General features: G+C 30.2%; 3 protein-coding genes and 1 pseudogene across 4 annotated transcripts, besides 2 other annotated features; all 4 read left to right on the top strand.

Moving 5' to 3' along the window:
• Window positions 1-901: 901 nt before the first annotated feature.
• Window positions 902-13,981: part of a mobile genetic element that runs on past the window's edge.
• Window positions 1,114-1,385: a mobile genetic element.
• Window positions 2,500-3,373, top strand: TVAGG3_0656120 (uncharacterized protein; the record flags this gene model as incomplete). Its single annotated transcript, XM_051241843.1, has 1 exon — window positions 2,500-3,373. A coding segment is annotated over one exon (874 nt), but the record flags the coding sequence as incomplete, so codon positions are not given.
• On the top strand, window positions 5,937-7,456 carry TVAGG3_0656110 (annotated as a pseudogene). Its single transcript has one exon. A coding segment is annotated over exon 1 (1,520 nt).
• Window positions 9,897-10,864, top strand: TVAGG3_0656100 (uncharacterized protein; the record flags this gene model as incomplete). The annotated part of the gene is made up of 1 exon (XM_051241842.1): window positions 9,897-10,864. A coding segment is annotated over one exon (968 nt), but the record flags the coding sequence as incomplete, so codon positions are not given.
• Window positions 11,121-11,789, top strand: TVAGG3_0656090 (uncharacterized protein; the record flags this gene model as incomplete). The annotated part of the gene is made up of 1 exon (XM_051241841.1): window positions 11,121-11,789. The coding sequence occupies one exon, from the start codon at window positions 11,121-11,123 to the stop codon at window positions 11,787-11,789; it is 669 nt and encodes a 222-aa protein (XP_051088428.1).

The following is a 13,981-nucleotide window of genomic DNA, read 5'->3' as shown; positions in this document are numbered from 1 at the left end:
AATTCATTAAGAAAAAGATACAAAATGATCAATAATAGGGAGAATGTCTATTTCGAAAAAAATAATCGTCTTTCGGTCTATTTCGAAAATAATCGTCCCGATCACGACGATAGAGGGCGAAATTATTAAAGATTGCATTTTGAAGTGAATGAATATATGCGTAGATCAGAACTCGTCTAGGCCGAGGTAAATATATAGTAAAGAAAGCTTTTAAGTTGTTATATAAAATCATAATTTCATTATATATGATATGTATTGATGATTGTTTGGAGACTTACTAAACATATTCTATATATCATAATTTTATATTGAAAAATCCTATAAAATGACAATTTGTGAGTTTTCATTATATTAATCATGGTAAAGAAGTTTTTATGGGATTATGATCCTGTAATCTCTCTATTATTCTGATAAATAAGTATGCTGAAGTGAATATATGAAAAATAAAGCACAAAATAATAATAAAAATAAATTTTTAGTCATAATAAGTTAGAAAGTAATAGCACTATATTTGTTTATCGTAGCAGTGATCTGGATCACTAGTATTAGAACGATTTTAACAAAAAAAGAATGTAAAATTTCTGAAAATCGAATTTTTTAAAGTAGTTGCCTGGTAAAATATATCTGTAGTGTAATGCGAGCATAAAGGAAGCTGATAATGAGAATATTTTAAAAAGATATTTAGTAGTATATGAGGGCGGGTTGTGTGACCTTTTTTGTAATCGTAAGAATTCTCACATAATTGAATGATTTTTGAACATACTTCTGAATAGCAGATTTTAAAAATTTATGAATAATTTATAAAAAGTTTTTATTCCTACAATTCCTATATTACCATTAATTAAAGAATATATTTTTGCATAGATTCCAAATATGGTGTCAATTTTTTATTTAATATAAAATGTATGGAAAAAGAATAATATCTGATTTTGAACATTATTTGATTGATTTACTAATTGATCCACAAAGCTGTTGTAAAATTAATTTTGAATTTAAAATTAAAGGAACCGTAAATTTTGTATTTATTTATCACTTAAAAGAATATGACCGATATCATAATTTGATATATGAAACTAATATAATATTTGAAGATAACAAACTTACAAGCTTCGAACATGAAAATGATATAATATTCGAAGATGAAAAAAAGAAAGAGATTGAAAAGCAATTCAATGAATGCCTTTTAAATACATATGCGCACATTATAAGACATAAAATGAAATTAATTCCTTATTAATCAAAAATATTTTTTATCTTATTTTATAATAAATGAGTATAACAACTAATTCATTGAAATCTTTAAAGTTCACTAATTCAGAATTAGAAAATATTTTAGAAAATTTTGGAGACGGTTCTTATCCAACATATATGCAGAATGTGAAAGAGTTTTCTAGATTGTTGAATGAATTTAAATATAACGGACCAATTACTAAAAAGGCTATAATGAGATATTTATATCCCAAAAAAGTTGAAAAACAGGAGAATATTTCCTCTATGGTCCAGAGGACCTGGGCTCAGAGAGCCTTGAAACACCTCCTGAATATTTGAAAAAAAATTAAACAAGATGAAATTATAACGATGAGATTGAGAAATTGGAACAATTAAGAATGAAATAGATGAAAAAATTAAAGAATTAAGAAATGCTGAAAATGAAGTAGAGGATTTAATGAATATCCCAGCTTCAGAATCAGAAGTTCAAAAATCACATGAGGAAAGATATAAAAATTACTTTTTGGAATCAACACAAAATTTATTAGATGGTGAAATAGACGAAACACTTTCAGAAGAAGGCACAAAATTTATTCATAAACATAAGTTACAATTTATTGACGATGGAGATTATCCATGTATATTACTTTCACCTCCTCTTGATTCTGAAAAATTCAAAAAAGCACTGAAAAACGTGACATATGCAACAAATACGATTAAGAAAGAAGACCATGATATTTACACAAATTATTATTTAAATAAATGTACAGGTGTTGATAAAGTTTTTGATTTGTTAGATAAAATATCAAAAGAAACAATTGGTACATATAAAATTTTATGTGATTGTGGTTTCATTGTTGAAGATACCGTTGATGTTTCATATGAAAGAACAGCTCCGAAGGAGGACGAAGTGGAAAGATCTATTCCATTCGTTATTAAGAACATAAAAGATATGAAAACTTATAAACATTATATTTATTCATTTATTTCAGAAAAAATGGAAGCAACACATAAATCATCTCGTCATCATTTCATAGCTATTCATACATTCCTTTTCAAAGTTGTGAAATTAAATAAGACAGGAATTAGATTTAATGTATCAGGGTACACATTCTTGAGTAAATTAAAATGTATTCGTCATGTCGCAGATGATAAAAATTTATGTGTTCTTAATTCATTTTATGGACTTTAGCCCTGGACTCTCTGAGTCTCAGACTTTAAAAAAATAAACTTTATTTTTATTTTTTAATTTTTATTCTTACATAAATGAACAAAAACGGAACGGCTAAAATGAATGATAATCAAATTAGAGCAGAAGGTAGAAGGTTATTTAAACGCTTCTATAACATTCCTGATGGTGTTAATCCTAAAACTCGTAGAAGTTATTTAAATGAAGCCATAGATGCATATGAAGGGTTTGACATTTCATCAGAAAGTGAGAGGTTAGCAAGAATGTTAAACGTTAATATTGATTTTTATTATTGTGATCCTCAACCAGAAGACGTGGACATAAATAAGGTAGACTTTCCATTAGTGGAATCAATAATGATAGATCCAGAATTTGAAACAGTAAATATTTTATTAACACAGAGTCCATGTGGAAAACTTCACGCTGACAGAATAACAGACGTTGAAGCACTCACAGGATATAAAGTTTGCTCCTTTTGCAAAGAAGAAGTATATTCTATCCGTGATGATCCAGAAAGGAAAAACCAAAGAAGATTTTTAAAACATTGTGAGAAATGTAAAGAAAATAATGGAAGATTAATTCAAGACGTTCAATTGCAAAACACACAACAACCATATGCACCACATATCACGAAACAGAAGATATATCAGTGGCTATTAGCACATAATTTGCAGGAATATTATAAACCAACAAGATATTATATTACTTTTGACTTCGAAACATTAGAGACTAAAGAAGAACTTCTACTTTCTGAATGTGCAACTTTGAACGCTTACTTAAAACCATTTATGGTATCATCAACGGTTAAATTAAACGATAAAACATATACAAGGAATTTTTGCTTAACATCAAGTGATTCGTTCATCTCTGATTGGATTGAATTTTTATTTTCAACCTGTTCATTAGTTGCTAAATCAAATATTGAACAATATGAAGAATTAATGAATACATTAAATGAGAAACAGAAGGAAGCATTTAAAGAACTTCTAGATGAGGAATTCAATAAAGTGAATATCATAGGTTTTAATTCGGGAAAGTTTGATTTAAATTTAATTCTTCGTGATTTAAATACTGCAAAATGGAAGATAAAATCAATGCTGGGTTCTTCTTCACAATTTAAGCAAATCATTGTAAAGAAAACAAACGCTCCATATGAATTGAGATTTATTGACATCAGAAATTATATAGCGGGTGGGACATTAGACCAATTCACTCAAGATTTCGGAAACAATAAAACACGTGTTAAATCCTTTTTCCCATATCAATTCATCACATGGGAAAATTACGAAGAAGAATTATATAAAGAGGAACCATTCACTCAAGATTCATTTTATTCAGCATTAACCCAAGAAACTATATCAGATAGTGATTATCAAATATATCTCAATGATGCTAAAAATTTTGAGAATAGATTAGAATATTTTATTCATTATTGCAATAAAGACGTTGAAATTATGATTGACCCAATGATAAAATTATTGAAGAAACATTTGTTTATAAAATTGACATGCTCCATAATCTTTCATTATCATCTAATGCATCAATGATTCGTTACGCGTTAGCATATAAGACTTAATCCTAACGAAACATATCCAGAAGAAGAAAATGTGGAATCAAGTTTTGAATTAACGAAAAAGTATTGGAAATATAAAATTGAATCATATAAGAAACAAGATGAAAAGAGAAAGAGATACAAAAATAATGTTTCAATGGATGATTTTCAATACTATCACGATTTAATCCTTTCATCTAAATGCAAAATGTGTGGTAAAGCGTTTACATATGCAAATAAACCAACATTGGATAGAATTGATAATGAAAAACCACATACTAAAGAAAATTGTCAGTTAATGTGTTGTTATTGCAATGTCGTAAAATCAAATAAAGATGAAGAAGTTCAACGTTTAAGAATCAATTTAAGAAATTATGCATTAAAAAATAATTTACCAATGACTTTAGATTCAGTGGAAGCGTATCACATCCTCCGTAATGGAATTACTGGTGGTCTATCAAATGTTCAACATAGAGTAAATCTTAAAGGAATCACGCACATTAATAAACTTTCATATAGTCCAGAAACTAAAACAGTATCAAATGAGGACACCACCAACATTATGACTCATTTCGTTGGTGTTGATTTCAATTCATTATATCCTTCATCATTTTCATCAAATCCTCATGATTTCATTCAATATACTGACCATAAAATGTATATGCCGGGAAGATTGAATGGTGTTATCATTTGTGATACAGCAACAAAGAAAGCAAAAGCTTTAGGAATTATTAGAAAGAAAAATACTTTATTCGTGGCTGAAGTAAAGGGTCACATTGATGAAAAATACATTAATGATTACATAAACTTTTTACCGATAATAAGAAACTTAGATATTATCACAGATGAAAAAACAATTGGCGGTTTTATGTATAATTACATGAAATCAAACAATCTACCAGTTGACCAGAAACAGAGAAAATTAACTCAGTTAGCATCAACACACAACCAATATCAACCATTTTCTTCTTATTATCTTTGGTATCTAATCGACAGATTTCATTTTATCATTGATGACATTCAATCAATTTTAACATTTACGAAAAACACTTGTTTTAATGAATTTGCGAACAAATTTATGAACGAAAGACAAAAGGCTGAATTAGAAGGAAATAAAGGAAAAAGTTTATTTCGTAAGATTTCGCTTAATGGATCATATGGTTACGATGCAATGAATACACAAAATTACGCAAAGACTAAAATAATGAATGCACAGAAGTCACGCGTTGCATGTATGTCAAATAAGTTTAAAAACATAAGAGAAATAGGTGAAGATACATATCAACTGATGCTTAAAGATAGATTTTACAGATGTGAAACATGTTTACAAGAGGCATTCTTCACTTTAGATAATGCTAAATACTGGTATTTGGTTTTCATTTATGATTTTATGTATAAATGCATGAATGTTAATCGTTTTCATTTCATTGAAGGTGATACTGATTCATCTTATTGGGCAATCGCTGGCGATCCAAGTCTTCCTAACACTCAAGCATTTCAAGCAATTGTAACCGATAAAAAATTTTATGATAAAAACATTTTCAAATTCGCACCTTTTGATTTCTTCTGTTTTGATGAGAAATTTAAACCTAAATTAAAGAATAAAGCTGAAGAAAAAGCACATGAGAAGAAGTTATTGGGTTTAGCAATTGAGAAACAAGGTGATAACATGGTTGCTTTATGCCTAAGTGTTATACATCATTCAACGGAATGATTGGTGAAGACTCCTTCAAAAAGATTGCACAAAAAATGAAAGGTGTTAGTTTACGACAAAATAAGCAATTAACACCTAAAAATTATTTGGATATAATAAATGATAAAGTGATATTTGATGGTCAAAATATTAATTTACAACTTAAAAATGGGTCAATGACTCGCTTAACAATTGGTAAGACTGCATTAACAGGAGCACACACTAAGGCTGTATGTTGTGAAAATGGATGTTGTATGCCATTTATTTAAAACACTTATTTTATTTTTATATAAATGAATAGCGTAGATTTAAAAAATTTAATTGATGATTTAGTATTTAATCAAAATTTTCTTAATTATTATGAATTAAAAGCATATCTCCAAAAATATAATAACAATATAACGGGTGATGATATGGAATATTATTATCCATATTATAAAAATGAAATTTTGAAATATCATAATAAAATAATTTCTGAAATTAAAGACAAAATTAAAAATAATGAATATTCAAAGGGAAAAACTAAATCACAACTTAAACAGTTGAAAGATTTCAAAAATAAAGTATTAACAGAAGAAGATATTGATGAATTATATAAATTATATAATCCTGAGCCACAAAAACCAAAGGAACAAAAACAAAAGGTGCAAAACACCCAGGTTCAGCAGCTCATAAATGATGCACAAGCTTTAATTTATGATTCATTAGTTAAACCACATTCAGCCCGACTTTTAAATGAAGATCAACTTTTGGAATTCATCCTTCAACATAAACTCGAAGCGGGAAAGTATATCAAACCTTTATATACAGCATATTTAAAACAAATGAATAGAATACATCCAGAATTAATGAAGGAAGGAATGAAATCCAAAATCAAAGCAGATAAAATTAAACCACTTGCAACACCAAAACCTCCAACAGTAGTACCTCCTCCTCCTTCAGTTAATCCTTCATCATTCACTTTATTATATCCATTTCAAACATTTAAGAAGCAAAAAGATTTTAAAAAGGATTTCAAGATATTAAATAAACCAATTGACCCGAAAATTCAACCGTTAAAGGAAAAATTTAGTCGCCCTTCATTTGCACCATATCCATATTCATACGAAATTGATCATCTGGAATATTCAAAAGGAAATATTACTTATTTATTTGCCATTAACATTAACACTAGATATTTATATTGCATTCCGGTGAAAGGGAAAACAGAACAGGAAACAAGAAGAGCTATTCAATACTTACTAGATCAGGAAAGAGTAGATAATATCAGGGGTGATGGTGATAAAGGATTTCAGGCAGCTATGACTCATTATTTCCCACAAATTAATTTTTACTTCTCATCCTCTCCATATACGTTTCATAATAAAATAGTTGATGCGGTAATGAGAACTCTTAGAGATGCGTTAGGGGTTAACGGTCAGATATACTGGGATGGAAATCATGACTCCATCATACAGCAGTTAGTATATTATTACAATAATACATGGCATAGAACTATTAACATGAAACCAGTGGAAATGAAAAATGATATTTCAAAAGAATGGGAATATATTAGAAAGCAAATGGAAAGGTTGAATGATGTTAAACGTGAACAAATTAATTCGGGTTCATGAATTTTAAACAAGGGGATAAAGTTTTGATTCATCTCGATTATGGAAAAACTGATAAATCAATGACAAAAAGAAGACGAAGATTTGACACAATAGCTGAATTTGTTAGATATATTAACGGCAATGCATTAGTTGAAGTTGACAATAAATTAATAGAAATTCCGATTTATTTTATTACTCCATTATATTTAAATAATATTTAATTTTTTTATTTCGTAAGAAATGAGTGACAACAAAGCAGTCAAGAGTCCAGACGATGAATATAAAAAGAAACTAAACAGAATTAAATCAAAAATATGTTATTACAAAAAGAAGCCGCAATGTGGTGAGGTTGAAAACGATAAAGAAATAATCGAAAAATTAGAAACTTACCGTCCAATCATTAAACTGAGTGAAGCAAAAATAAAAGAATTTAATAGAATAAATAAATTGGTTGGAAGAGATGAATTTAATAAAGATGAATTTTTAAACTCTATCCAAATTTAATTTTTATTCCTCTTCGACAACATCTCTCTTTCCATCATTACTGCATAACCGCATTTTCTCAGTTTAAGTGGTTTGTTATTTTTAGCAAGTTCTCGCATCATTTTTATCATTTCCTCCCTTGTTATGATTCGTGGTAAATTTTGAGCTTGTGGGGTATTCATTTATGATAAAAATAAAAATTTAAATTATGCTGTTCTAAAGTTTGTGACAACATGACATTTTGACAACAACACGAGAGGAAGGCAATAATGACTTATTTTTGAAGAACTGAAGGTGTCACCAGGTTGTCATGTTGACGACATGACATTGTGTCAACAACACGAGAGGAAGGCAATAATGACTTATTTTTGAAGAACTGAAGGTGTCACCAGGTCACCATGTGTCACCAGGTCATTTAACTTCTCTGAAAAAATGTGACAACATGACATTGTGTCAACAACACGAGAGGAAGGCAATAATGACTTATTTTTGAAGAACTGAAGGTGTCACCAGGTCACCATGTGTCACCAGGTCATTTAACTTCTCTGAAAAAATGTGACAACATGACATTTTGACAACAACACGAGAGGAAGGCAATAATGACTTATTTTGAAGAACTGAAGGTGTCACCAGGTTGTCATGTTGACGACATGACATTGTGTCAACAACACGAGAGGAAGGCAATAATGACTTATTTTTTGAAGAACTGAAGGTGTCACCAGGTCACCATGTGTCACCAGGTCATTTAACTTCTTTAAAAAATAGTGACAACATGACATTTTGACAACAAACAGAGAAGGCAAAAATGACTTATTTTGAAGAACTGAAGGTGTCACCAGGTCACCATGTGTCACCAGGTCATTTAACTTCTCTGAAAAAATGTGACAACATGACATTTTGACAACAACACGAGAGGAAGGCAATAATGACTTATTTTTGAAGAACTGAAGGTGTCACCAGGTCACCATGTGTCACCAGGTCATTTAACTTCTCTGAAAAAATGTGACAACATGACATTTTGACAACAACACGAGAGGAAGGCAATAATGACTTATTTTGAAGAACTGAAGGTGTCACCAGGTTGTCATGTTGACGACATGACATTGTGTCAACAACACGAGAGGAAGGCAATAATGACTTATTTTTGAAGAACTGAAGGTGTCACCAGGTCACCATGTGTCACCAGGTCATTTAACTTCATTAAAAAATAGTGACAACATGACATTTTGACAACAACACGAGAGGAAGGCAAAAATGACTTATTTTTGAAGAACTGAAGGTGTCACCAGGTCACCATGTGTCACCAGGTCATTTAACTTCTCTGAAAAAATGTGACAACATGACATTTTGACAACAACACGAGAGGAAGGCAATAATGACTTATTTTTGAAGAACTGAAGGTGTCACCAGGTCACCATGTGTCACCAGGTCATTTAACTTCTCTGAAAAAATGTGACAACATGACATTTTGACAACAACACGAGAGGAAGGCAATAATGACTTATTTTGAAGAACTGAAGGTGTCACCAGGTTGTCATGTTGACGACATGACATTGTGTCAACAACACGAGAGGAAGGCAATAATGACTTATTTTTGAAGAACTGAAGGTGTCACCAGGTCACCATGTGTCACCAGGTCATTTAACTTCATTAAAAAATAGTGACAACATGACATTTTGACAACAGTGACGGAAATATGATGCAGCCCAAAAATAAGGTTAGTTTTAAAATTATTTTTATTTTTTTATTCCTATATAAATGACAGCAACAAACAACAACAACAACTTTATCGTTTCTGATGAAAAAGTTATTGATTCATTAGTTGAGGAATTAGTTGTGGCAGAAACTAAAACCCTCAACGAAAGAATTAATGAAAACAAGATTGATTTACATAACTACCTCAAATATGATGGAGGAAGAGGAAGGAAAACTGGTACAGCTTTATTAGTAAATAAAATTTCGAATTTAACGATTATAGATGTTGATATCAATAAATCATACAATGATGAACTTAAAGAAACAGTTAGAAAAGACATTTTATCAAAACTTTCGGATAAAGATGTTATCGTTAAAACCGCTTCAGGAGGTCTTCACATTTATTGCAACACTAATTTCTTCTATTCAACCTCGAACAGAATGATTAAATGTTATTCCTGCAATGATTATGATATTGACATAATGACTTCTATGGATGATTCAAAGCGTTCATTAGTGGTTATGGCTGATTCAAGAGTTCGCAAGAATGCAACAGAACCAATCAATACATACTCATTCATTCGTGGAAGTTATGATTCAACATTAACTAGAACAGTGAATGATATATTAAATGATTTGAATATTAAGGTAAGAGTTGAACAGAAGAATGAAGAAATAAAGAATATAATGAATGAAAACAAAGATGTAAACATTGACGATAAACTTGCCCAGAGCATAGTTGATGGCATCTGTGATTTTGAAGTACATAATGATGGTGGAAACATGAATTTAGAAAAAGAATTTACATTATTCACACTGTTTCAAGCTATTAATTCGTTACCTAATCATTTAATTAATGAAGCATACGATAACGTTTATAACTTCTGCAGTTTAACAGAAAATGCAAAAAGTAATTTTGAAAAAGCACGTGATAGATATGCACATTTAATGACTTCTCCATTTGTTTTGGTAAAGATTCTAAAACTATATCAAAAGGAATATTATGATGAATACGTTTTGCCTTTATTACGTAAGCCAAAAATAACATTTGATATAAAACTTGATGACTCGTTTTTGATAACAGATATTAGACGCAAGGCTGAAAATCATCAGTATAAAAACAGTTCTGAAGTAATTGAGGATTTATCACGTGTCATTCGTTTTGTAGATTGTGGAAACAAATACTTCATTCAAAAAGACTATAATATTCATGATAAAATGAATCAAATATCATTCGTTCTTCAATCAAACATGAAAGAGTCACTCAAAATGATTAAATTATTTAAAGAAGAAGGTAAAACAATAACAGCATGGGACGTACTATTAAATCAATTGTCTTCATTAACCGTTAAGGGTGTTTGCTTTAAATCTGATTCCCCAGATGTTTTCTCAACGTTTCAAGGTTATAAATACAACATTCTCGAAAAGCTTGATTACTCAAAAATTGAGATGTTTATGAATTTCATTAATGAAGCCATTTGTGATAATAACGATGAAGTGTATAAATATCTACTCGGCTGGATTGCATCAATGATTCAACATCCTGGAATCAAGAATGAAACAGCAATTATTTTGAAAGGACTTCAGGGAACAGGTAAAAACAGATTTACAGACATTATTTCTGAACTTCTCGCTGGTTATTCATGCAAAAACATTACTGAAATAAGTGAGTTAACGGGTAATTTCAACTCAGTAGTTGAAAATAAAATGTTTCTTGTACTTAATGAACTCAAGAATGTAGGTGAAGACAGACTCGCAAACTTCAACGCTTTGAAATCAATTATTACGGATAATGAGATTAGAATTAATGAAAAGAATCAACCCAGAAGAACTGCTCAGAACGTTGCAAACTTCATTTTCGTAACTAATAACGTTTACCCTGTCAAAATTGAAGTTGGAGACAGAAGATATGTGGTTTTAAGGGTTAATGGTAAATTTAAGGGTCAATTTGATTACTTCAAGAATTTAATGGATTCATGCACAAAGGAATTTTATGATAATTTACTGACGTATTTTATGCAATATGACCTTTCATCATTTAATGTACGAATCATTCCGATGACTGAAGCCAAACAAGATTTAATTGAATTATCAACAAATCCTTTAGATGTATGGATAAATACACATTATGATGAATTGAATGCAGGTATGACATGTAAAAATGCTCTATTCTGCAAACCATCAGACATGAAAGACAAAAACTTTCAAATGAGTATTAAGGATAAATGTGATAGGAAACAGATAAGAATAGATGGTAAACAAACATGGTGTTATGTTTTGAAAGAAGAAATGAAAGGATTATATAAACAGGTTGAACTAAACGATAATGAGGATTCATTTACTGACGATGAAATACCTGTAAATGATGCTTTATAAAGTATGATTGGAATTTATTTTTGCCTTCCTCTCGTGTTGTTGTCAAAATGTCATGTTGTCACTATTTTTGAAAGAAGTTAAATGACCTGGTGACACATGGTGACCTGGTGACACCTTCAGTTCTTCAAAAATAAGTCATTATTGCCTTCCTCTCGTGTTGTTGACACAATGTCATGTCGTCAACATGACAACCTGGTGACACCTTCAGTTCTTCAAAATAAGTCATTATTGCCTTCCTCTCGTGTTGTTGTCAAAATGTCATGTTGTCACATTTTTTCAGAGAAGTTAAATGACCTGGTGACACATGGTGACCTGGTGACACCTTCAGTTCTTCAAAAATAAGTCATTATTGCCTTCCTCTCGTGTTGTTGACACAATGTCATGTCGTCAACATGACAACCTGGTGACACCTTCAGTTCTTCAAAATAAGTCATTATTGCCTTCTCTCTCGTGTTGTTGTCAAAATGTCATGTTGTCACTATTTTTTAAAGAAGTTAAATGACCTGGTGACACATGGTGACCTGGTGACACCTTCAGTTCTTCAAAAATAAGTCATTATTGCCTTCCTCCTGTGTTGTTGACACAATGTCATGTCGTCTCATTTTTTAAAGAAGTTAAATGACCTGGTGACACATGGTGACCCCCCCTCATTTATTCAAAAATTCTGTAATTTCATTAATGAGGTATGCTGAATTGGAGCTCAGGACTTTCAATCCGTGCGAAACCATGCATAAACTGTCATATAGGGCGGCATGTAATCTTTACTCTGTCCCGTCGTTTGTGTATATCCTGAAACATTATGTGTATGATTACCTGAACCCTGTGTATCGTTCCAGTAACAATTAATAGCAAATTTAACGTCATCTTTAACATCATATCCTTTACCTTTTGTCATTCCTGACCAATCCCAATATCTATGCTTATGCCATCCTGCTTCGGTTGTGTTTAAATTAACGTAATGACTGTGAGCAGGTAAATTTTCACCCGTAATTGTTTAACTTCCACCGGTTTGTTTTGATGAGTTTGTACAATATAAAAAACGATCGGTTATCTGCTGCCATGTACCAAATCCAAATAATGTTGATGGATTTGTTGAATTCATTGATGTATATATTGAACCAATGGGGTAAATCATCACTCAAACATTGTATTTAACTAGTATTAACCCATTCCTTATCTGCTTTCTTCTTTAACTCAGTATTAACCCATTCCTTATCTGCTTTCTTCTTTAACTCAGTATTAACCCATTCCTTATCTGCTTTCTTCTTTAACTCAGTATTAACCCATTCCTTATCTGCTTTCTTATTTAATCCATTATGAATATTGAATTTATTATATAATATTGAAATCGTGTAAGAAGTTAAAATTGGTATTGTCATCAATATTAACATATTATTTTTGAAAATTGCTTTTTTAACATCTTGAAATTTTGTGATTTCAGACCAATTTTTTCCATCACTACTGATATTTACTAAATCACCACATCCAAAAGCAATGAAATACCCATCAATATAAAACAAATTTGTAAATCTATAATTTCGAGTAAATTTTGGAGTGAATGAATAAACCAATTCCCAATTTGGTGTTTTCTCTGGATCCTGTGAAAAATCTTGTGATAAATAAATATGTCTGTTATAACTTACAGGATATGAATACAACATACTACCTGAAACAAGAACACAAACATTTGAAGCATAACATAAAGCTTCAATGTCTCCATCAGCTTGAAAAATTTGTTCAAAACGACCAAATGGTATTGAATATGATCTATAAATTTTATCATTTTGTAGGATAAAACACATGTTGTTAATGTAATACCATTTACTTGTATAATCAATTTTCAAATCTGATGACATCATACTAAACATATAATAATTTATCCCATCCTCACTAATGAAAATTTGATTGACTTCATAAATTAGTACCCATTTATTATTAACACATCTAATAGGATTATTTGGATATTTAAATTTAACATCTTGATTTAAATTACATTTGAACCATTGGATACAATCGAATGAATAACAAGGGCAAAAATCATCTCCAACCGTTATCATTCCCATAAATTTGCCGTTATTATATTCAACATAAAAAATTCTTGGATTAATGATTGGCTCTCGTGTATCAGGATTCAAAACGGATGGAGTAAATGATTCATAGTTTTTAAAATCATTTGTTTTAAAATAATAAAG

Source organism: Trichomonas vaginalis, chromosome III, assembly GCF_026262505.1.
Source record: "Trichomonas vaginalis G3 chromosome III, whole genome shotgun sequence".
Classification (NCBI taxonomy): domain Eukaryota; phylum Parabasalia; order Trichomonadida; family Trichomonadidae; genus Trichomonas; species Trichomonas vaginalis.
This window is presented reverse-complemented; position numbering and strand designations above follow the sequence as displayed.